The sequence below is a fragment of the Aulonocara stuartgranti genome, assembly GCF_965226115.1.
Source record: "Aulonocara stuartgranti genome assembly, chromosome: 9".
Classification (NCBI taxonomy): domain Eukaryota; kingdom Metazoa; phylum Chordata; class Actinopteri; order Cichliformes; family Cichlidae; genus Aulonocara; species Aulonocara stuartgranti.
In genome coordinates, this window is record NC_138960.1 from 26,957,897 (window position 1) to 26,981,884 (window position 23,988).

Sequence of the window (23,988 nt, forward strand, 5' to 3'; positions counted from 1 at the left end):
GAAGCAAAAAAAAAGAAGAATGTATAGCTTTAATATTTGCTGGTCTATGATTCCAACTTCAAACAGTATCAATGAAGAGGTTAAGCTTTTAAATGTTAGACATAGTGCTAGCAACTAACTTTAAGATAGGCCCGGATTGTGCTTTAGGATAACAGTGGACCAAAGAAACAAGCTTAGCTTGAGAAAAATTCCTCCTTACAACAAGGTTAAAAAATACTGTAAAACTTTTGGAGGATGAAAACCTGCTTTGTTGCCCTCAAAGATTTGAGAAATCTTGACACTCTTAGTTAATGAACAGGGAGTAAAAGTACCTCCTTCTTGGCGGCCTCATTCTCCCTGGATCTAAAGGCAATATCTTCTTTCTGCTGCTACAGCTGAGCCACAGCCCAAGTTAACATTTAAGTTCTTCTATAAGACATACAGTGTTAATTATTAATTTAATACCTAATAATATATGAATAGAGTGCTGTCTATTTTTCCTGTAAAAAAAAGACACCTCCATTTTTAAGAGTTTAGCAGATTATAACCAAGCATCAACTTGTTTTGCAGCTTTTTCCAAATGGTTCAAACATTCTTCTTGAAACTATAGCAGCTATCACATGCATAGCCATAGAAACAGTAAAAGGTGCAATTCATGGTAATCCTTCCCAGCCACTTGCTTTTTTAACAGTTAAAAGAAATTCAGTTGTGGCTGCAGTACCTGGGTTACTGTTGATGTCAGCTTTAGGGGAGCGGGGCGCTGGCCTGGGAAGGACACTCTCAGCCAGTGCTTTGGCAGCTGTGGAGTGTTGCGCCTTTTTAATACTGGTGCCCTCTGCCTCCCACACCTGCTCCCCAAGAGTCAGCTGCACGGTGAAGATCTGGAAGTGACACCCAGAGAGGAAGACATTACCCAACATTTTTATCAATATCCTTGTTACAGAACTTTTGGCAGGAGTTCGGTGCTCTCAGCACAGCCAATAACTAATTACTAATTACAAAAAGTGCAAATGCTTTATTTATTTAGCACATGTGGATGTGTGTCAAAACAAGAATTACACTGAACTACCTCCTGAGATTTATTAAATATTATTCCATATTGACATGATAACGCTACATCTGAAAAACTTTTTTTTTACCTTAGCGTGTGCAGGGCCTCTCTCATTGAGGAGCTTGTACTGTGGTTGGATCCTGTTGAAACGGGCTAACTCATTCACCAAACACATTGGAGTTTTCTCTTTAGGGTTTGCCATGTTCTCCTGGGGCGGGCCTAAATCATATCAGAAGACGACATATTTAAAAACATGGTAACTAAAGCACTCATCTATCCATCTTCTTCCACCTATATTCATGAACAAGTATCATTTTTTAATATAAGAATTGGATACTTCCACTGAGTGACAAGGGATGAGATATTAGCAGCGGATACAGCCACTGGAACACTTCTAACTTGCAAATAAAATGCAAACTTGTTTTATTTTTATATGTAATTAAGGGGAAAAATCAGTAAACAAGCACTTAATAAATAACTAATAAATGAATCTGTTTATAGGACAATATTGTAAAGTGTTTTTTCCTTCGTGTTGTGGTCAGTCCGTGAGCTACTGGCTTATAGTGCAGCAATCGTGGCTCAAGAGTTGGCAGTTCGTCTCGTAATCGGAAGGTTGCCGGTTTGAGCCCCGGCTCGGACAGTCTCGGTCATTGTGCCCTTGGGCAAGATACTTCACCTACCCCTCTGTTGGCCAGAGGGGCCGATGGCGTGATATGGCAGCCTCGCTTCTGTCAGTCTGCCCCAGGGCAGCTGTGGCTACAACTGTAGCTTGCCTCCACCAGTGTGTGAATGTGAGAGTGAATGAATAGTGGAATTGTAAAGCGCTTTGAGGGTCTCGAAAAGTGTTATATAAATGCAATCTATTATTATTATTATTATTATAGCTAACATATGACAGGAAGTGTTGGCAGAAATTCACTTCCTAAATCATTATTAAAGAAGCAGTGGTACCGAAACGTTTCTGAATTTAGGTTAGGTCATGAGAAATAATGAGCAGTAAAAGGAACATGAGATAGAGCCCTTTAGGCCAGTTACCTAATTGCCTAAAGTCAATTTTTTATTATAGAATAACTATGCAAACACACACATTGTATTGTAGACTTGGGTACAACTATAACCTTCATCATGCACACAGTTGTCTGTATGAATCATTGTTAAGGTCTTAAATCTATACCAGTATTATAGAGTCATAATATATTATGACTGAGGTTATGAAATTTTCACAGAATAACTCACTGAATCATCCCCCAAAATGAAAACACTAATGAAATGTAGTCCATCGTTTGTTGGAAATCACAGAAACTATTGATCGCTGAGCATGTACTGGCCATGGAAAGCCAATAGTCAGTGTTTTTGTTTGTGTGCGTATGTGTAGTTTTTTTTAAATCACATTGCCCCCTGTTGCAAGAGTGAAACCAGGAATCAAATATTTTAGCCCTTCAACACTCTATTTTTTGAATAAGCAGAAATTTAATAACACAATTTTACAGATAAGCAGTTAAATATCAACCACTGCCGTGGGTGATGGTATTTTATTTGCAAAATTGTTAACCTACTGTAACAGTTTTTAGTTTTCATAGATAAGTAGCAACTCCACACATGATGCAAAATAATAACTAATTTCCCCTAAAGACAAACTTGGGGGAAATTCTACCTGGCGGTGTGGCAGACACAGGGGCGTCCCCATATCCGACTGCAGGAGCAGGGCAGGCGGGTGTGGGGGCCGGGCCTGTGCCATTGACGGAGGGCTGCAGACCCAGGGATCCTTGACTGGCCATGGCCGTTGGAGGGACTCCAGGGGAGAGGCCAGGACCAGCCAGGGGCGCTGAGGTCTGTACTTTCACTTGAGCCATGCTCTATTCCTGAAAGCAGAACAAATTTGAAAGCTTTTGTTAGAAATACACTTACTACACTGTAATTATAACTACTGAGTAGTTTAAAAATAAAAGAAAATCAATATTCATTCACTAGCAGTACACAATACTGCATTAAGCATCTGTGAATCTGAGCACAAATGCACATGCACAGTTTAAAGCTAAATGTCATTTGACAGATTTCTCTGGGCTAAGCCTGGAGAACAGACTTCAAACTGAACAGCCCTAGGCCTATCTCACATTCTGATCCACTGGCAGCTAATACACCCAGACAATGAACCTTTATTTGAAGGAGCTTTGCTCGTGTTACGGCTGAAAAAACTCCCTGGCAAAAAGGAGGAATCCGCTGGTTGTAGCCTGAACAATGCAATCTATATTAAACCACATTTTGAGGGACACAGCCCATTATCAAACAAATAAGGGTCAACAAATATCAAACAGCAGAATGAATTGTAGTATTTATTTATCTCTTAAAATATGCATGCAATATTTAGCAGAATGCAGTTAGACACAGTACACAGGCTGTGACTGTGTAATTTAAGTAACATAAGCATATATGCTACTGTGTGTTTTTGTCTAAAACAAAATCATGATTAAGGTGATAAAAAAGTCTCTAAGATAAAAAACAATTGCTCCAAAATGGCTCCCACTTTTGAGTCACACAAATAAGTGGCAGACAGTGATCGGAAATGAAGGAAATACTTTGAGCATCCCCACAGAGGTCAAAACAAAAGGTCAAAGCTGAGCTGAACCCCTGGAGTTTTGGAGAAATTCAGTGTCATCCCTTGGACACTGCATGAAATGCTAGCTTTGAATATGGCACATTCAGGTTTTTAAATATTGCATATCTGATTTTGCAGGTGTCACTTCTCTGTATTGTTTAGGGACCATGTTTGAACTGGTGTAAACATCAGCCAAGTTTGCACGGTCAGAAAATAGCTAATAAGGTTTAAATGCACCACAACTGATGTATCTCTTACTGTAATATGACTTTTATTCATTGCATGTCATGAAGTTATTCCTGTTTAATTCGTAGGTGCATCATGCCTGCCCGTGGGGTACTTGTGGTGATAGTCCCTCTTGCTTTTCTTTTTACGCTCTCACAGCAACACGCACAAATACAGCGGCAAACAGCTGCCTGTTTGCACGGCTGTCTTTCACTGCAAGTTGAACATGGGGGTTGTGTTACGTTGGGGTTGACTGGCAGAGCTTCAGTGCTGTCTGCAACCCCTGAACATTTATTACTGTGTCCAGCTTAGCAGGAAGCTAACGTTGCCAACAAGATATACGCCGTTTCTTCCCAATGTCAGCTCCTAAAAACACGCAGACAGAATAGGCAAGCATGCATACTGTCATGAATATGCCTTTATGGTTTCCCCAGATGAATAAATCCTATCTAGCCACCCCCAGTTGCGATACTTTAGCCGGTTAAAGCTCATCATGGCTGATCGGCCGAGCACCCTTCTTGCTAGCATCTCCAAACCGCCCCATCCTTCCCGAAATCCTGGGGATTTTCAGTCAACCCTGATATCATATACGAGTTGGCGACAACGTGGCAAATAATCCACAGAGTATCCGACAACTATGGGAAAAATATTTCAGGACATTTTTTTACCTTTATCCAGGGCCAGACCCCAGTTACACCTCCAACATTGGCAAACACTAAAGAGAACTGGATGGAAGAGGAACCGACCACCTTATTTGTCTGGGTAAAAAAAGAAATGAAAATACGTGTCACTGGACTCAACATGGCGTATCCATGTAATATTTCACGCATAAAGCTTGTGTTTAGCTAACCTTGTTGTGGCTGCATATCGCATATCGCTAACGTACTATGAGTGGAGTTTGAGGTGAATTTTGAATGAAGCCACCCCCGCCGCGGTAAGGATGGTTCAGTCCTGGTGCGCTTCCTCGGATCCCACAGTGTAACTTTTGATTCAGAAACAAAATTAATATTTCCAAAGTTGTTTTGTGCACATTTGTATCACCAAATGGATTTTTAGTCTTATTCGTAAGTTTTCCATTTTACAGGTCCGTGTTTCAGTGAAACTTAAGGTTTTGTGCTAATGCTATAAAATATAGTTTTACTTGGAATATTTCCCCAACCATCCATTGGGAATTTTCTCTATTTGATTAATTAATTAAAGCAAACCCTATGAGTGTCTCACAAACAATCTAGTCAGAATTCTGCATCAAGCTTTATTTGGAAAAGTCCACGCTGGGGCAGTGGTATTGTACTAAGACGAGAAATTTAAAAAAAGAAAAAGAAAAGATGGCTAGGGGTGGGTGGGTAACCTACATACACTTTATATTTAACAAGGAATAGATAACCATAAAGGGAAAATATCACGAACTGCTAATCCCCAGATTTGACAGCTAAAGCGTCTCCAATAGAGGGCGTCACTAAACCACTTCTCCCTGTGTTATTGTAGACAGAAAAATATCCAACAACAAATAGAGCAGTATAAAAAACATAATTCAACCAAAATAAGTGAAGTAACTTGATAACAGATTGTAATTTTACTTGGCCAAACGCATGTATATCTATTGTACAATCTGAAATTACCCTTTCCCCCTTTGTTTTTGGCTGAAATAATTTCTCACACCATAACGGACCAGTTAAAAAAAACAAAACAAGCTTCAAATGAAAGCTCCATTGCTTTCAAAAGCGTCAGATCATCAGTTTTCCTGCCACACTACATCTTTATCTTTGCACATGTTTCACAAACCTAGTGCAATTCCACAGGCACGTCTGAGATCTGTGCCATTCACTTTTTACAGACAGATGGAATTACATGCTTCTGAAATATGCAGTTTATGTAATGTGTCACTGTCACACATTTATCTTCTTTCTCAATTTGGTCATCATCCTTCTGCCTTCAGAGCAGAACTACTCAGTCTTTTGCAAGCTATTTAAAAAGGAGAAGAAAAAAAAAACCCATACTGTTCAGACTGAGGTTGAATAAAAGTGAATCTTTGTTTTTATTATCGATTATGAAAATGAACAGGCACCTATTACATGGAGCTTGCACATCCCAGAACAAAATTTCAAATATAAATAACACACCCTTATTAGTGTTGACCACTCACAACAACTTGCAAGCTAAGAGTTCAAACCACATTTAAAAAAAAAAAAAAAAAAGTAACCTAAGGGGGAAAAACAAAACAAAAAAAGAACAGCCAAACCCTGTAACATAACCACAAGCATGTTTAAAAAGACAAAACAAGCCTTTATTGATCCTTTAGGCGTCTCTGTGCACTGATGCTGCTGTGACTACATTTACACAATCAGTGTTTCAGTCAGTCTTATTCTCGAAGCAGTGATAGCAGATACGACCTTATACAATGAAACTAATAAAAAAAAAAAATTGGTTAAATAGATGTCCTTAAATTATCAATATAGTTTTTTGTTTTTAAATCTTCAGATAGCCGTGTGCTGTGGTAATCTCCTCTACAGAATAGAGCATCATCACATTCACGCATGTTCATTCAAGAAACTCAGCTAGACCCTGGAAAAGGGAAAAAAAAAAGTAGTAGATACAAACAACTCAAGATGGAAAAAATTCAAGTATCTCTGACTGGATGGCGATAAACATGTCTTTAGGAATGGAGTGATTACACTTTGAAATGAGCACAGCCTCTGGAGGTGAGCACTGTTAGCATCCATCCTATAAACCGTGACCTCAGTTATGGAACGACTAAAAGTTGCCACAATGTTAGATGCCAATAAGAAAAAGTAGGGTTTGAAACTGCATGCACCCCTACTGTAAAACTACCTTTTTTTTTTTCCTTTTTTCCAAAACCAGCTTTACATGTTTGTTGCTGACCGTACACAACCTAATTGGCAAAAGATGCAAAGTTCCAATGAAATAAAGCACTCCTATCATCATTCTGCTATAAAGTTAATGCATCCTTTGCCAAGTTCTTGCACATCATCTAACAATTTAAAGACGCATGTATGTACAGAATAGTTTCAGACATGTTACAAGTTTACAACATAACAGTCTCTTTTGGTGAAAATATAGTTAAATTCAAAATCTCTGATAGGTGTCTTTTTAGAGGCGATCTCTTTATTGAAAAAGTACCTGAGCCAAAACTCTGACCAGGGGGAAGAGAGAGAGAGAAGGGAAAAAAAAAAGTATTGTCTTCATACATTCTAGAAAGACTTTGTCATTCTAGAGATAAAAATGAAGATTTAAATAACAAAACAAAAAAAAAAATTCAAAAACATACTGACCCGTCAAAAGCACCCCCTTTTCAAAGTATCAACTAGTTGGGAAAACAAAATGCCAAAAAAAAAAACCAAACAAAAAATTCAAACATTTCAGAAGATTAAAGCATGAAATAATAATAAAAATATATATCATACAAATACAAATGGATCATGCAATGACATTCTTTGAATGGAAGAGAGGCTGATGCACGTCTTAAAAGGCTGGACCAGAAAAGTTCAGCCCAGCTTTATGAGGAGACAAACGCCGAGGTCACTGGATGACTCCTGGATCTACCGTCACGCCTGTGCTATTCCCGTGTGTACCAAATTTCAGTCCGATGGTAGGAAGAACTGCAACCAGGTCTTAAGAGTTGGAAGATGAAGAAGAGCGCGTGTGCTGTCGATACAGTGGTTAAAAAACTAAAACCCTTGAACCTGATAAGCATCGAGGACTGCTTACAGTACACCTGCAAGTTGGGAATAACGTAATAGTGCCTTTTTAAACTAGATACCATCACAGTGCATGTAGTACTACTACTAATAATAATAAAAACAGATGAAGCATTTTCTTGGGGTTTTGATGGTCAAATCCCTTCCAGAAGACTGTTAGATTTAGATCTCTCTTTGTAGGCCCCAGCATGCATCCACCGGTTATTATTGCACAACACAAGGACCTTAAAATGCAGCCACACACAAACAAAAAAAGTAACAATAATAATCTTAAAAGAGGAATTATAAGTATCAGTACAAGTCTGCCTTACTTGCTCGCTGCATTGTGATCTTTTTGCCCTCCCCCCAAAAAACGGGAAAAAAACAAAAAACAAAAACAAAACAAAAACACACACAAAAAAGGAAGAAGTTCCATCTTGGGTGCAGCTAAACGTTCCGTTATTTTCTATTTTACAACAGACTAAAACATGCAGCCAAGAGCCTCCAGCGCATGGTGTCCATTGTTCCAGTCAAAGGTCAGAGTTCAAAGACTGAATGATTAAAAAGTGCTTTACGTAGGTCAGTAGGACTTCTCTCTTCTACCATTAATACAAAGTTTGTACATTAGCATGTATCATCTGTGAAGGCAAACAAGACAGCATGAAGATTAGAATTACAACAGGAAACAGACAAAAAAAAGTTTCACGTTCAGGAAGTGCTGAAAACAAATAAGACCTTTTTCTTTTTTTAAACTCACCGTGATACCACCATTTTGTTTTCTTTGGGTTTTTGTTACATGTTCTTACATAAAATGAGTTATCGGGCGGTCGTCTCTGCAGAAAACAAAAAGCAGCAATTAGATTTAACATTTAACACGTGCCCACAAACCGCTACCGCCCACACCGGGTGTCGCACACTTACCTTTTCTTTGCAGCTTGACAACATGCTGATAATGCTAAGACAAACTGATTGCACCGAGAGCGCTGGCGACCAGTCTTCCGTTAGGATAGATAGACAGATGTGACCGTTGCTATACACATGCGGGTGGACAGGTATATTCTCTCCTGTGAACATTACCTGCACAATGAAAGCAAAGCAGACCACATCAACGCAACTGAATATGTACAAATAAAAATCCCACGAGGCTGGCGAGCTTTAAGATCCTAAAGAAAGAAGACGCATAAAAAACAACTTTGGGGTGGTTGGGGGTTACGTGTGTGGTCAAAGAGCCAGCTCGGGGATGAACTTTGGAGAAAGCTAAAACATTCATTCCCGTCAATTAATGACAGCAAAATAATTAGACTTGCTGCAGGGTTAACCCACTACTGCAGGGATAGCAAACTCATTTTACTTTGTGGGCCACATGTAGCGAGCTGGACCAGTGAAGCTCTCCCTTTCTTTATTGCTGATTTAGTGACCGTTTTACATAGTGGATATTTTGTATACCTTGTACAGCACTTTGGTCAACAGACGTTGTTTAAAATGTGCTATATAAATACACCGATTTGACTTCTGTCGATGTAAAGATGCTTAATTATGGATTTAATCTCAGATATTTTAATGGAAGAAAAACCAAAACCTTGTCGTTTACGTCCACAAAGCTGATTCTGTTCATCTGGATGTCCAGTTTTCAGTGGGAGAAACGTTTTTTCACTTATCCAAGTGACTTCTTAAAAAGTAATGAGATGTTTCCCCCACTGAAAACACAATGTCCAGATAAACAGCATCAGCTTTCTGGGATTTCCTTACTTGGATAATAGAGCACAGGGGAAGTCGTATCAGTAGGAAAAACTGTAAGACTAAAAAGCTGTAGGACTAACTGTGTAAACACAGTTAGTCCAAAACTTATGCCTTCTTTCACATCTTACTAAACTGTCCAGTTGGTCGGACTGAAGGCTTTGTCGGGCTGATTCTGGCCCCCGGGCCTTATGATTGACACCACTGCTCTACAGGGATATGAGGCTCTCGGATTAGGACAGAGGGGCCGGGACACGGTGGGAGAGAGAGGAAAAGCGAACAGCGTAGGGAGAGCTAGAGAGGAGATACAGCATGTTTTATAAAAAAGTAGACACGTTCTATAAAAAGCACTGGGCTACATTTGACTTTGAAAAAGGCACAAGAGTGAGGGCCAAGCAGGAAGATATGGGAAGTGTGAGAAGCAAAAAGCTAGAGTCAGAAGTGCTAAAGCAGAGAGAAGGGGGAGCGGGTAAAAAGGGTAATGAAGGGTTGAGTCAGTCTGGCACCAGACCGGGCCTCACGGGAGAGTGCAGGCTCCACATCATGAGGGGGAGGGAGGTGACTGATATGACTAGAAAGCACAGCTAGCTTTATAGTCTAAAGATCAAGACCAAAAAAAAAAAAAAAAAAAAAAATCTCTTAAAATATTTACTCAAACCTCCAAATCACACCAAGCCAACAGCGTCTTTAGGTAACCTAAATCTTCTATTTCACTAAGATATCTAGTCTCGGGTCCATGCTGTGCCTTGTTCTAGTGCTGAATCTGTGCTCACCACAAGTTTCAATATTTCTAACTTTAGAAAAAGAAAAACAGAAGTAGCCTCTGTTTTGTTTCATAAGGTGGGCCTCTAATTTGCATGCGCACAACTGCTCAGAAATCAGAATCACCCCAAAAAAACAAAAAAAATAATAAAAATTGAAAGCTTTTTATTAAACTCTCAATCATTTTTACCACAACTGAACATTTCTGTGAAGAAGCAGCAACTTTTCAGCACTTTTCAGTGTCTGGAACATCAGCCTTTGTGGGTTCAAGTTCAATGAGGAAAAAACACACAGAGGAAATTTCATACTAGTGTGCGTACCATTCTGTCAGCAAAGTGGCTCTAACCAGAACAGGAAAAAAAAGGTATGCAGCTCCAGTGAACACAATACCCATCTCAATGTGACAGTGAAGAGGTGATTTTAATGACACTAGGCAGAGCTTCAATGGAAAAGGCCAAATCTGAGACTAACCAATAAAAGAAAGCCAAGACTGCTAAACGCTGCATGCATTTGACTGAGAAAGGCTGGAAAATGGTGGTAAGATCAAACAATTCCACCTTTAAAGTGTTTCCAACAAAAATTGAGATGGTTCGTTTTGTAGTGGGTAAAGGAAAAGATTTATATAAGATTAAAAACGAGATGTCGAATAAAGAAGGGTGACCCTCTATTTGGAAATGCCATGCTGTAATCTGCTGGAAGCGGCATGACTGGACCGCACGCAGGACAGTGATCTAAAGAACAGCTCCAAAGTACACAAGAACTCTTTATAGAACTGGTCAGCTCGGGGTCTGTCTTTAATGGAGACGTTACTGCAGTCACCAGATCTCAACCATACCCATTAGATTACCTCAACAAATTTGAAACAACGATGTCTGCAACGGTTCTTTAACGAAAGCAAAGTCTGAAGGCCAAAAAACAGATGTGACATTTTAGGTCGAGCCCAAAGTTTTCCAATTCTGTCTTATTTAAAGCTGAAGTTATTATTGGAGACTGATTCTAATCTTAAAAATTTTGTAAGCATTAAAAATAAAATAAAAAATTCTAGAGAATACTCTGATTCCACATTTCAATCTAATGATGATTAGTTTTAATTGCAAAGCTTCTATTTTCCCCATGTGAATGACACAGAATGTTCAAATGACTGGTGGAGTGATGTGCAGAGCTTGGATGGCTAAAACATGTCAAAAAATGAGTAAATGAAAAAATAAAAAGCCCTTATACAATTGTAACAATCTAAACTGTAAGATTACACAACACTGTTTAAAATTTGACATCTTTGTTTTAGAAGATGCTGCACAGGGTTAAAGTTCTGGTAGGAAATCTGGAGTTTCTCCTGTGCGCATGTAGCTGTGAAAAGGCTCAACAGAAACTGAAGCTGTTATGCAAAAATTGTCAAGTGATTTTGATCAGACTTTGTTTTCTTTTCCACGACAATAATAGGATATAAGGTGAAAGAGAAGTTCCTCCGAGGCCCCAGGAGAGGACTTCAACAGTGGATAAATCTGATAGTGTGTCCTTCCTATTTGAGAGGGTAACAGCTAAGTAGCTCAATTTATCTAATTTTCTCTACCTATTTTTAGACGGGCAGGCTCCTAATCAGTGAAACAAGACTGTTGAGTCAAACTAATCCCATCAAACATGGCTTCAGTGAGACTTCTGCACTGCTGTCTCTCAGTGATTCCAAGCCAAGATTCATTGCACTAATGACCATAGAGACAAGATATTTCATGAGATTACAGCAGGTATCTAGCCGATGAATATAAAAGACTGTTTCTACAGCTCTTCAGTTTTTGAGTTTATTTCAATCGGAACACCACTGTGGACCATGAACTCAGGAATATCAATCTTTGATATCAAGCTAGGAATGGATGTGGGACATTCGATCAGAGTAGCAAACGGTATCCTTTGTTCATCTGCATCTCCTGCACCCACAGTGCAGACAAAACAGATCCATAAGACAAGATGGTTAATAAAGTGAACTTATAGATAGCTTCAGACAAAGTGCTTTAAAATGTTTAACATTTACCCACACACCTACGCACAAACAATAATGACTGCTGAGCTTACCTGAGGTGAATCAAAAGGATATCGACTACTAAATTTGAAAAGCAGCTGAAATTTCTCTCCTTCATACAGTGTGCCAGGTGCTCCCTCCATATCTACAATCCACCTAAAAAATTAAAAAAATAAAAGCACAATATTAAAGTATGTCAAACAAAAAAAAAAAATTACATAAAATAACACAGATCACCTTGAGATAATCAGGGTCTAGTAGTCTCTGACTACAAATCAGAGTGATGTAAATATGAAAAAAGGCCATTTTCTTTTAAATTTATGGAGTTGGTGGAGGGAGATCCATTAAATTTCAACATTAACTCTCTTAAATTACAACTTACAATAATGTAAAAGTTAAAATTTCATTAACTTGCACAAAAAAACAAAACACATTTTTAGAGATTTACACAAATCAGAGGAAAGAGGAAACCACAAGGAACCACAAAGCCCTGCGAGGTTGCCCACAATTTGCATGGAGGAAATGAGCAAATTTACCCTCGATTCACCATATTAGCAGAAGAACCTGCGCCTTTAAGGGACCCTGGGCCTATACAGATAAAAACAGCACAGTTTGAATGAGGTGCACCAATTACTTTTGCGACCCTCACACACCCTGTGTGTAAATCCAAATTGCAAGAATCAGTTGATTTGTGGTTTTGGGGGATTGGAGTAAAGATCTTGCAAATTTTTGACAGGATAAACTACTCAGGCTTTTTCCTTTTTCCTCATACGTAGTGTACTTGACAGTGAACATAAACCTTCAGTGCTTTGGGAGAAAATGGCATTTCTATAAAAGCAAAATTTGGTTTATGAGTGATAATGTGCTCTGTGTTCAATCTTACAATTCTGGAGTAGGTGGGAAACAATGACAGCTTCGACATTATTTCTGTTAATAATGTGCCGTTTTATAATTTGGCAGCAGATTAGCTAGAGACAAGTACAGAACCACATGTAATTATCATTAAAAAAATAATAATAAATCATACACAATGTGAGCTGCCGGTTCTCCAGTAAGTGTGTGTAATCAAAAGCTTTCAGTCTGACTCATTTCAGTGACATTCAATATTCATCTGGGTTATGATAGTGCTTTAGTAATAATGTGATATTCTATTGATCTACTGGACAAAATCTATTTTCGCTTCGGTGGCCAGGCTACAGAACTCTGCTGACTGAGCTGCTAGCAATTCAATCCTGCTCAGATGATTGCAAATACAGAGCCTTGTGCCTCTGGGATGAAAGACAGCCTACCTGCACCGCACACTCTTTACACACACACACACACACACCTCAAGACTGCTGAATGTAGCTTCACTGGTGGCAAAAACAAATTGAGTGCAGAACAGTTGTGGGGCTCATAGTAGAATCCTTAGAAGAAAAAAGCATCACAATCTCTGCCCTATTTTTTCCCATGCAAGCAGTGCAGACAGGACACCAGAGTCTTGTGGCTGTTATCCAGGTTTATAGCCTCATGCCTCATTCAAATCTAGACTGGCACACATGATCATTTAAACCTACATATAAAGTCTGTTCTCCTTAAAACGTTGCCCTTGGAAAGGGTCAGTCACAGTGTCTAAACGAAGCTCCACTTTTCCTTCAAGAAGTTCAGAGCGAGGCCTGATTGTGCTACCAACTCATGCCGAAAACAGTCAGGGACTTCAAGGACATCACGCTCAATGTGCTCAAATTCCCTATAGCCTGGTGATTATATGATCCAGTCAACAAAAATAACACTGAGACATTTAGTGAAAGTGTAGGGACAAGGACAAATGAGTACACCTGAGAGGCCCAACAGTGCCTTTAAGCAGCAGTTTCCCTGTTTACATTAAGTGACTCATTACACCATCAAGCTAACCAATATAGCACCAGCACACAATACACTTAAAAAACAAAACAAAACCATTGACTCTCAGTGTTGCTCGTTACAGTACAAAGTGTACTATATAAACAAAAGGTGCAAAGCTGAAAACACACTGACCCTTTATTGCGGTAACATACCAGCTTGTGTGCTTCTATGCCAAGCACAACAAGAGTATGTCATACTCCAGTCAGGATAATAAAGACATTTCATGACCACAGTCAATCGTGACAACAGAAAGTAGCATAAAGACACCTTGTGACATCAGAGCAGAGCGTTTAAAAAAAAAAAAAAAAAGACACACCTACACATGCCTTGTCAGAGAAATTATATACAAGGATCACAAGCCAGCAGGACTGGTTAGGAGACTTGGCAGTCATGCAAGGCATTTGTTAGACCAGGTGACTGTTATCTAATGAGGAAGATGCCACCATAACTGACCAGTGACAAACACTCCAATGTGCACCCTCTCTTTCAGACGGCATTGGAGGCCAGAAACCATGCCACACAACTCGAAAAGTTAGTAACTTAACAAGTCCATGCTTCAGCTTAGAAACTAGTCTCAAATCCATTTAAAGACTACAATTCAAGTCATATTTCCTGGCAACAGTAGTCATGGGGTTTAAGGGGATACATCACGACAACCAGACAGAAAGGTCAGCCAAGCAACCTCTGTTTCTAGCCCAACTCCTGCATGCCAGCCATTAAATATTTTATAAGGATGAATAGTGACACTGTGCATTAGAGACACTCTACGAAGGGCCTGTGGCTGCCAGTTGCTGGAATGACCCCAATTCCTCACCACTACACACTGCTGAGGCTGTGGTGTCTTACCTCCAGCCGCAGCTACCTTTATGGCATGCGGCATGCTTGCCACTCTACCCGTTTAAAGGAATGAAACCTGGCATTTCACAAAGCCACATGGTATTTGAGCAAACACGATAGGCATATCGGTGATAAAAACCCAGAAGTGCTGCCACTCTGAAACAAATGAGTCACAAGAAATTAAAAAAAAAAGAGAGAGAGAGAGAGAAGGACTTACTGTGTAATGGTGTTCTGTACACTTTTTTCATTGAGCGTCATTCCTGGGGGTGGATCGTTTTGCAAGGCTAATAATTCCTTTTGTAGCCTTTTCTGTGGGAGAAAACATGATTGGGTTTATACCCCCCAAAAAATAAATAAATAAAAAGTTGAAATACTGGATCAAGTCAAGTAAAATCAAACAGAGTAGTGGCTGAGAAATTTAGCACATGTGTTCATCAATTTTATTAAGAGGCCCATACCCGGAAAAACACTGATACATCAATGATATTCCAATGAGGGGTTACCGTTTATTATGTTTATTAGTAGTTAAACGTGACCCAAACAAAACGATTTCAAAGAGGTAAGTGTTTAAAAAAAATGTATGAAATTTGCTTTACGGGTTTGATTTATTTAGACGTTAACAGCCAGTCAACTGAACAACGCAGTTTCTGTGAAAGTGATGCACCTGTTCAGCTGTTCAGGAGGAAACTGCAACTGTTCGATCTGCGCACCGTCTGCTTAGCTCACTGTGGTGAGAGCCCGGCCACTTAACCGCCAACATTTACGGGAAACATCGGAAATTTTTCCACCTCATATCCTTGAATTATCACGCCTTTCTGAGAAGAACCTACACACGGGCCAAGTCATCGACATACAGTTCCAGGAAGCTAGCTTCTACTAGCCTTGACTTGCTGTGGATGATGATGATGGGCTAGTTGTATTGCTAGCAAAGAGCAGCCGCTAAACCTGAACAGTTGAGGATAAATGTCATCGATTTTACAGTAACGTCACCACCACTTTGGGCAAATACGCGTAGGTAAATGAAGTGGTCGATAAAGTGCCAGGAAAAAAATAGTCGGGAGGTCCGGTAAAAATCACAAAATAAGCGATCGCTGTCAATTGTGTTCTTACCTGCATCGACGCCATGATGGAAACCCCCCCTCCTCCTGCCTCAGCGCAGAGTGTAGAAACGTACGTCAGGCGGTCACGTGATTTAAGTTGTTTTGACAGCAGAAAACAAATCCACACGAACGTGTGTGTGTGCGCGCCACCGTCACCGCCAAGATGTCCGTAACATTTAGCAGATTTATCACAGCATTTCACCAGCGATAAAGACAACATAATATTTTTAAATATTCTTTAAATATGGGGGACTTCGGGCACCTCCAGTGACCTTTGCTAAAGGATGTATTTTAGTTATTAAAAGACAGAAACTTCCTACCTTTGAGGTATAACATGATCAGACGCTCGGGTGGAGTAACCGTGCCTAAAAATGAGAATAACATTGGTTTCTACAACCTCTAAGTGTGAGAGTAATGACTCATCATGACAAAATGCTTCAAAGAACAGACTTCCTGTGATCATCAGAGTATTTAATTACATTTTTCGTTTTCCTGATGATGATTATCATTATTTGAGCTGCTTTAGCTCGTTATGTTATCTTACTGTCATTTTTTTTTAGGTGTCAGTGGCTTAAGCACAGGAAGCATATTCATTTATCTGTGTAAGCAAAATTTTTGAACATTTCATCCACTTGAACTGCAATTTGATCTAACCTCCTAATGTTTCCTACAGAGAAAATGTCTCTTGGTAGCCAGAGTTGCATCAGATGTGATATAAGCTCTCGCCTCACCATGGGAATTAATAGTTGGGTGCATCACATGGCATGGCTGGTAAGCACTCCATATAGGCACCAGTCAAATGTATGGACACAGGCAACGTAAATTTCTGAAACTTGAATGTGCAAGGCAATGTTTATTCAGAATAATAAGATCACATCTATCAGCTTTACATTTTTATGTAGTTTAAGTGATCACTGACTGTTTTATGAACACGGAAATTTCTTCTATAACATGCAACACAAAGCCCTTATGTCATACCACTTTATGGGACTTTAAGGAGTCTGTACCAATTGTTTTATCCTACAGTCATAAATTCACTTCTTGATGAATCAGTGTCACGCTGGAGCAGTACGAGCACACAGTGAGTCCTTTCAGTTATTTGATAAGTATGTTAAGAGTGTTTAAACCACAGCAGTTACTGCAGTTCTCCTACGATAGTGTAAAAAAAAAAAAAAAAAAGCAGTATTTTCAGATTCAATACACATTTTTATTTCAGCATTGCCATGCTAATTAAATTAGACATCTGAGGTTCATTCATTTTCCAAACATCCTTATCTGATCCGTATAAAGACTAAACCCTTTTAGTAGATCTCCAACTACTGATGTGAAAAAGCAAAACAAAACACTGAATTATCTGTTTTAGTGTATACAACATCCCCACTGTTGCCTTTATCTCAAATATCTTTTTTTTAAACTTCAAAAAAGAATAAAAATAGGAAGCATATTCATTGTGGAGATGGTACTTCATTTCATGAGGCACAAGGTACCAAAGACTGGAAACAAAGTGCTCACCAAATACGTCTTTATTAAGATGGTGTGGTGAGGAGAGATTTCTGGGGGGGGGCACATTTGTCACATTCTGCTATATCCATTTAACATGTTAAAATGTCATCTTTTAATACTAATGAAACAACAGCAAACCACAGAAAAAGGATTATTTTTCATATGAAGTGAATAGCAAAACAAGTTAAATACTCAAAAAAAGAAGAAAAAAAACCAACTAAAAATGTTTTAAGCTTTCTTTCCATTATCTTTGCAACTTTAGCAATCCAAAAAGTTAGCAGCCATGAGTAGTTCCAGTGCGATCTCCGGCGCGATGGGGAATTCGGGTATTTCTGTGGAGCTGTTGGTGTAACGGACCTTGTAGGTGAAATACATGCAGACCTTGGAGAGGACGTGAGATGGAATCTCTCTGAAATTCACTTCGTTGGTTTCATTCTCAGCAAATTGTCCTGCAGATAGACAATATCATGTTCATACATTAAAAGAACATATACAGGGATTTCCTCAATGATGTAAGCTTAATTTATAGGGCTGTGTTGAATTTCTGCCATTGCTCTGCCATCGTGAGCAAAACTCTTAATATTGGTCATGGATTTGATGAATCTGGAACTAAACAGTTACTTTTACAGAAACTGTGAAAGGAGAAACGATATCGGAGCCAACTGAATCTATAAACATATTGCTAGACTTGTGAAAAAAAGAAAAACAGCATGTCTTTGCACTGATGCTACTGGAATAGCATAATGAACAAGCTAGATACAATTACTGAGGTATTATCCTGCTAATGTGTTTACACCGGATACTGCTACCAAACAGCCCTATCACAGTGGTTCATGTCTATGCCACTGTAGTTACTTTTCTGTTAAGGTGCACATCAGCCTACAGTGTCAAGTAAAGAGCTTCAACATAAATTTAAGTCTTGCACTGAGCATAACACCTAAAAACACCTTATTAACCAAAAAAGTATTCTGAAAGCTTTCCAGTGTGCTGGCCCAAGTAGTAGTAGTAGTAATAATAATAATAATAATAATAATAATAATAATAATAATAATATTACTACATTTTATTTGAAAGCGCCTTTTAAAACACTCAAGGTCACTGTACACAGTAGAATAAAAAGCAACATAAAAGCAAGTAGTTTACACAATCATAAAAGCACAAGACATAAATAAATTTAAAATAGCAGAGTGGAGAGGTTATGTGGGTTAAGCTATTTTGAACAAGTGAGTTTTAAGTTGGGACTTAAAGAGAGAGAAGGAAGAGATATTTCTTAAATCAGGAGGTAGGGAATAGGGCTGGGCGATATGACCTAAAATCCATATCGCAGTATAATTTGAACCATGTGCGGTAACGATATATACTGCGATATATTCTTTTTTTTTTTTCTGTATAACGTATTTTCCACCCTAAAAATCCTTTAATTTTCTCAAAAATCGAGAGTGCGCCTTATGTATGAATTCTGGTTGTGTTTACTGACCTCGAACCGATTTTATGTAATACACAGCGTGCAGAAATCTGTCAAAAAATGCTTTAGTACAACTTTGGTAAGCTACGAAGCCACACTGCTTGATGGACTGTCAGAGCATTAGGTCTGCTGTAGTCAGGAGCCTTGCAGATTATCTGGGTCCAAATCTCCGTCCGCTTCAGATCCCAAAGTCAAATGAACACTGAGAGTTAAAAACTGTCAAAATTCATTCATCTTCAATAAAATGATCAGCGTTGCTGCTTTACCAGGTGCAACAATTAAGTTTAACATCCAGGCATCAATAAAAACAGAATTTATTTAAATTTAATGGAGCTAGAAGTTAGCAGGAAGTTAGCTCACTAGTTTCCACCTAAACATGTTCTGACTGAGAGATTTTTGAATATAATGTTATATAATGTTGTGCTACGTGATCGCTAGCGACACAGCTATGTTAGCATAACATTAGCACAGTGAAACTGGAGGATGAACACCAACTTTTTTCCACTCGATGAAAGTTAACGTGAGGGATTCTGGTGGTTAGGGACAAATGCAATCGCAAGGCAGGATGCTATACACGGGCCAAACTTCAGTCAGGAGAACAACTCAGATAATTCATCCACAATACGAGGTTAGTTATTAATATACTGCAACAACATGGGAATAAAACAGCTGCCAGAGAATTCAACATTAATGAATCAATGGTATGGAAGTGGTGGAAGCTCAGTTTTTGGCTTTCCCCATATTTCAAAAGTGCTTCATCTCTTTGCGATTACTGTCGCCCGGCATAATTTGCAGATGATAATGGTTGTAGCCGCTGCAATGCTTTTGACCAAAAGAGGCGCATGTTGACATCATCAACATGCACTATCGCGGTAGAGCGGTATAGTCAAAATCTCTATCGTTGGCCAAATTTATATCGTTTCTATCGTATATCGTTTATATTGCCCACCCCTAGATGGAGCCAATAAACAGAATTCTGCATGATGATCAGAGCAGGATAGGTAATCAAGTAAAGTTGGGCAAAAATATTTACAAGTTAATTGGAAAACAGACCATATAATGGATATTGATAACAATAATTAATTTTAAAAAGCATTAAACTGTCCAATTAATTGTAATTATATGCACCTACAAAGATATTTTTGATCATGGATAAATGAGGCAATGAATAATGGCATTTGCACCAATGAAATCCTATTAATAGTATTGCTAACAAAGGGGGAGCACAGTGCCATCAACTGGAGAAACAGAATTAACCTGACTGAAAGCAATAACACCATCTTCTACAAGCACCACTATGCACATCTTATACAGAACCTCACACACCCTCTAACAAAATTAGTCAAATAATAGTTCACATGATGATCATGTGGTTGAGGTACTACAATGGGATTTCTATATGTGGGGTTTTTTTTAATTGCAAAAAGATTTTTTTTTAAAAAGCCTCCAGTAAAAACAGCAGCAAAACAAACGTTATGTTCTTCAGTGTTTAAATACATTTGGTTCCAAATTCCAAATAACTACTCACACTGGATTAAAGTGGACAGCAATCCAATTGGGGCTGCGCTACAGGTTAGCATTGGTCAGAGACTAACTCAAAACACTAAGAAAACACCTCAAAATTCACACACAAAATTTTTTTTAGTTTCGTTTTTTTTAAGCAGATTGGCAGAAACAAGCTACCACTGGAAAAAAAAAACTGGCATGACCTTCAAAGTGCAACAAAATTACTGGAGAGCATGACCAATGAATGTATGTGTGTATGATAACATTAGATTACAAATCATTCAAGTTAAAAAGTTAAATTTGCTCCTTTATAACAATGTCATTGTCTGAATTCTCACCTGGCCCGCTTAACATGGCTTTGATAGTCCCAGATGTCAAGGCATGTTCTCGTTTCACAATGAACTCGTGGCCATCTGACGAGATCAGCTTTACATACATGGCATCTGGCCCTTCGCAGCCACCATAGGTTCTCTCTTCACCATCTGTGAAGTAACAGAGATGACAACCAACAATTTTAAACAGGTGTACGACAACAGCTACTGAAGAGGGACGAAGAAATGAGACCTCAGTGTGGCTACTTTAATGTGGACAAATGGGAATTGTGGATTTCTAGCCATCACTCACCCATGTTGTTCCGGGATTTCTTTAATCCTGAAAAGGAAAAACATTAAAACATCACTCTTTTTGGGGCATAACTTGCAACTCAACATTTAATCGGCTAGATTACACAACGGTTGCCACTGTGTTTGTCAAACTGCAGGTTGTTAAATGTTAACGCTGGCTATCCCGTCGAATATGATTTATCACAAACGCCGCGTAAAGTTAGGCCCGTTAAAACAAAGCTAGCTTCCTTTCAGAGATATATGAACATCTTCACCTGTAAATCCTCTTCATCCATCATATCTAAATTACACAGCAATGGCTGTGAATTTATTCCTCTATCATACGTGTAAGCAGCCGTCAGGGTTAGTCAACTCTGGCTAGCCTGCTAAAACCTTTCCAAAAAATTGATATAGCTTTTTTATTTTACCGCTTCTTCACAATGTAAAACTTAAACCACATAGTTGACTTTGACATACGGCAATACATAAAATCACGTAACGGAAAAGATACACGGATTCTTACCACTATGTACCTTATAGCGTAGAGAAGATTGTGTTTCAGCTAACGTTAGCTAACAGGATGTTGAAACCCGGAACCAGTATGGGCGAACACACGTCCGCAGTAAATTTCTTCCGCAGAGTCGAAAAAGAAACCTCCCCGGCTCTTTGCCAGTTATGTGTATAAAATAAATAAATAATAATATTCATATTACTATGGCTAGAAACCTTTTCTTTTTAAAAAATAAAATATTGTCTTCTACGATCACAAAATACGTGTCAGGATAATGAGCGTTCAACTGTCCGCTATTGTATATGAGTCAGCATATCGAAATAATACATTAAGGTAAACAGATAAGGCTAAATAAGCAGAAGAAGTAAGACATTTTCTGGGTTTTTATTGTATTTTATCATTATTATTATTATTATTATTATTATTATTATTATTATTATTATTATTTTATCAAGAGCTCAGATGACTAAAATTGGTTTACGGGTTAATGCCTTGTTAATCCTATAGAGAGCGCCTGTGTTCAAGCTTAACCTCTCCGACTGTTTCCACTGGGTTTGTGACGAGCGACAGCAGGTGTTGATTGGACATGACAGAGACATTTTATAGGGCCATAAATCTGGATTCAAGAAAGAAGAGGCGGGGGAGACATGTACTCTGTGCTTTTATATCTTCTGAAGTCCAGCCAGTACAAAATATTATAAGAATACAAAATATCATAAGAATATCGAATACATAAGGACAACATTACAGCAAATGGGATGTCGTACGCTCAGATTCAGACTGTGTCTTTGCCTGGACCTCTCTGCCTGGAGGTCTTCATGCAGGAAAAGTGATGACTGTTGAAATCTGAGGCTCACAAATCGACGCAGAGTTATCTGAGCTGGGACACTAAGAGTAGTATACTGAGCATGCCTGGAAACTGTACAGTTTGATGCAAGAGTGATGAAGTGTATGTTCCTTACAGATAATATTGTGGGACTGTGATATACTTTTTCCCACTTATTCTGATATCTAGGGATCCAGAGTTCACTCACCAGTGGGAGAAGGAATCTATTTTCCAAGCCAGTTATTTATAATTGGCTGTGCTGGGTTCTGCCATAGATATCAGCGAAGAGGCAACACCAAATCTGATATTTATTTTTTGTTGCAAGGATTATATGCTGTTGCTTTGTGCTCCAGAAGGTTCTATCACCTTTGTTGCCTGTTGACTTTCTTTCTCTCCCTCCCTCTCTCTCTCTCTCTCTCTCTCTCTCTCTCTCTTACATACACAGACACACAACCAAAAACAATCACTGACCTTCCAGTCCCCCATTACACCATTAGTGCTTATGATCAGAGAGGGCGGGTGGCGGCGGCCTCTTTGATGTCCCTCTGATACGACCCACCCGGCTGCAGCTGCTCTCGGCTCTATTTTGGGGAGGCTGCTGTGGGCCCTTACAACAGGGCTTCCTTAAACCACACAAACATGCAGAACACATGCAAACACTCGTGTCATGTGCAGTGATACCATTCATCCCTGTGACAACTGAACTCTATACAGATCACACTTTCTTGTACCCACCTCTGGTGCTATGGAAAAACTTGAGCCACCAATTATTTCTTTGTATTTTTCTAGGAAAATGAGAAACGGCTGCAGCTATTTATTGAAAAATGGAAACATACACGGAAATACAGTATATAAGGCAAAATCTGAGTTTGTGTAATTCTAACAACCTTGAAATACAGCTTTTTTCTTCAACACAGCCAACTCTGTTGAGGAAGCTTTCTTGTTATTTCTTGAAGTAGTCTTCAGGAATAGTTCTCCAGACTTTTCCTATCAAGGCATGCTTTTGTGCTTCGAATCATTTTCAAGCCATGTCAGGTTTAATTCATAACTCCAAAAGACCTGTTGGCGTTGATTTTCAGTCAAGTTCTTGTAAAATTCGGCATACCTCAGCATTTCCTCCTTGTTTTTCTTCCTTAAGAATGGCTTCTTCACAGCCAATTTTCCACTGAGGCCATTTCTTATGAAGCTTCAGTGAATAGTGGATGGATAAACTAAAGGGCCAGATGTGTCTCTCGGGTCTTTGTTGGATTTTATTCCCATTTCTTAAGAACAGTTTCCTTAGTTTTTAAGCTAATAGTGCTTTGTGAATCACCTTGTTGGTGCAAAAATACTTTATACCCTTCAAACTGTGTTACATTTGCCATTTTTAATAAAATCGACTAAAGAAATGGGAATAAGCAGTGTGTTTTTGTGAGAGACTGCTATCAACAAATTGACTAAAAATACAGTTTAAAATTGGTTCTTTGCTAAATAGTCTGTTATGTGAAACAACAATGGTTCACCCCTTGAGTTTTGTACCATTTATATTCTTGCATGATTCACAGGTCAGTGCTAAGTGGCTTAAAAAACATTCTTCTGAAAATGTTCAGGTACAAGAACTGCACTGAAAATCAGGAAAACCAGCCAATGTCCAAGAATAACCTTCAAAGCCTTCCAAACAGCCTGGGGAACCATTGCTCAAGATCACATTAAAAT

The 23,988-nt window shown here is 38.8% G+C and overlaps 5 protein-coding genes across 6 annotated transcripts in view; all 5 read right to left on the reverse strand.

Annotated features, from left to right (window-relative positions):
* The window catches only part of stau2 (staufen double-stranded RNA binding protein 2), a 109,371-nt gene extending 104,744 nt beyond the window's left edge, over positions 1-4,627 (reverse strand). Inside the window, exons 1-4 of the mRNA XM_082546633.1 lie at positions 4,520-4,627; positions 2,685-2,892; positions 1,119-1,249; positions 701-860 (exon numbers count right to left, since the gene is read on the reverse strand). Of these exons, the coding sequence (XP_082402759.1) occupies positions 701-860; positions 1,119-1,249; positions 2,685-2,883 (490 nt within the window). The 5' untranslated portion in view covers positions 2,884-2,892; positions 4,520-4,627. The remainder of the gene's footprint in view (positions 1-700; positions 861-1,118; positions 1,250-2,684; positions 2,893-4,519) is intronic.
* The window catches only part of LOC309714561 (uncharacterized protein), a gene marked incomplete at its 3' end in the record, with an annotated part of 172,592 nt that overhangs the window by 63,628 nt on the left and 84,976 nt on the right, over positions 1-23,988 (reverse strand). The gene's annotated exons all lie outside the window — the stretch shown is intronic.
* The window catches only part of LOC309714302 (uncharacterized protein), a 159,453-nt gene that overhangs the window by 63,569 nt on the left and 71,896 nt on the right, over positions 1-23,988 (reverse strand). The gene's annotated exons all lie outside the window — the stretch shown is intronic.
* ube2wb (ubiquitin conjugating enzyme E2 Wb) lies at positions 5,863-16,113 on the reverse strand. The gene is made up of 6 exons (XM_082546957.1): positions 15,891-16,113; positions 14,998-15,089; positions 12,113-12,215; positions 8,468-8,623; positions 8,304-8,379; positions 5,863-8,184 (listed from the first exon to the last, which is right to left on the reverse strand). Exons 1-6 carry the CDS (start codon positions 16,098-16,100, stop codon positions 8,171-8,173), a joined length of 651 nt encoding a protein of 216 aa, XP_082403083.1. The 5' UTR covers positions 16,101-16,113; the 3' UTR covers positions 5,863-8,170.
* eloca (elongin C paralog a) lies at positions 16,714-21,574 on the reverse strand. 2 transcript variants are annotated; one of them, XM_082546641.1, is made up of 4 exons: positions 21,490-21,574; positions 20,979-21,005; positions 20,693-20,836; positions 16,714-17,832 (listed from the first exon to the last, which is right to left on the reverse strand). In XM_082546641.1, the coding sequence occupies exons 2-4, from the start codon at positions 20,980-20,982 to the stop codon at positions 17,642-17,644; spliced, it is 339 nt and encodes a 112-aa protein (XP_082402767.1). In that variant the 5' UTR covers positions 20,983-21,005; positions 21,490-21,574; the 3' UTR covers positions 16,714-17,641. The 2 variants fall into 2 exon arrangements, with proteins under 2 accessions (XP_082402767.1, XP_082402768.1); XM_082546642.1 differs by having other exon boundaries at positions 21,480-21,566.

Coding starts and splice junctions, on each gene's coding strand:
- ube2wb (XM_082546957.1), bottom strand. CDS start 16,100: ATGTTGTCTTTATCGCTGGTGAAATGCTGTGATAAATCTGCTAAATGT. Junction 15,090..15,890: donor CCATCATGGCGTCGATGCAG/GTAAGAACACAA, acceptor TTTCTCCCACAG/AAAAGGCTACAAAAGGAATT. Junction 8,624..12,112: donor ATCCTTTTGATTCACCTCAG/GTAAGCTCAGCA, acceptor TTCATTGTGCAG/GTAATGTTCACAGGAGAGAA.
- eloca (XM_082546641.1), bottom strand. Junction 17,833..20,692: donor AGCCATGTTAAGCGGGCCAG/GTGAGAATTCAG, acceptor GTCTATCTGCAG/GACAATTTGCTGAGAATGAA.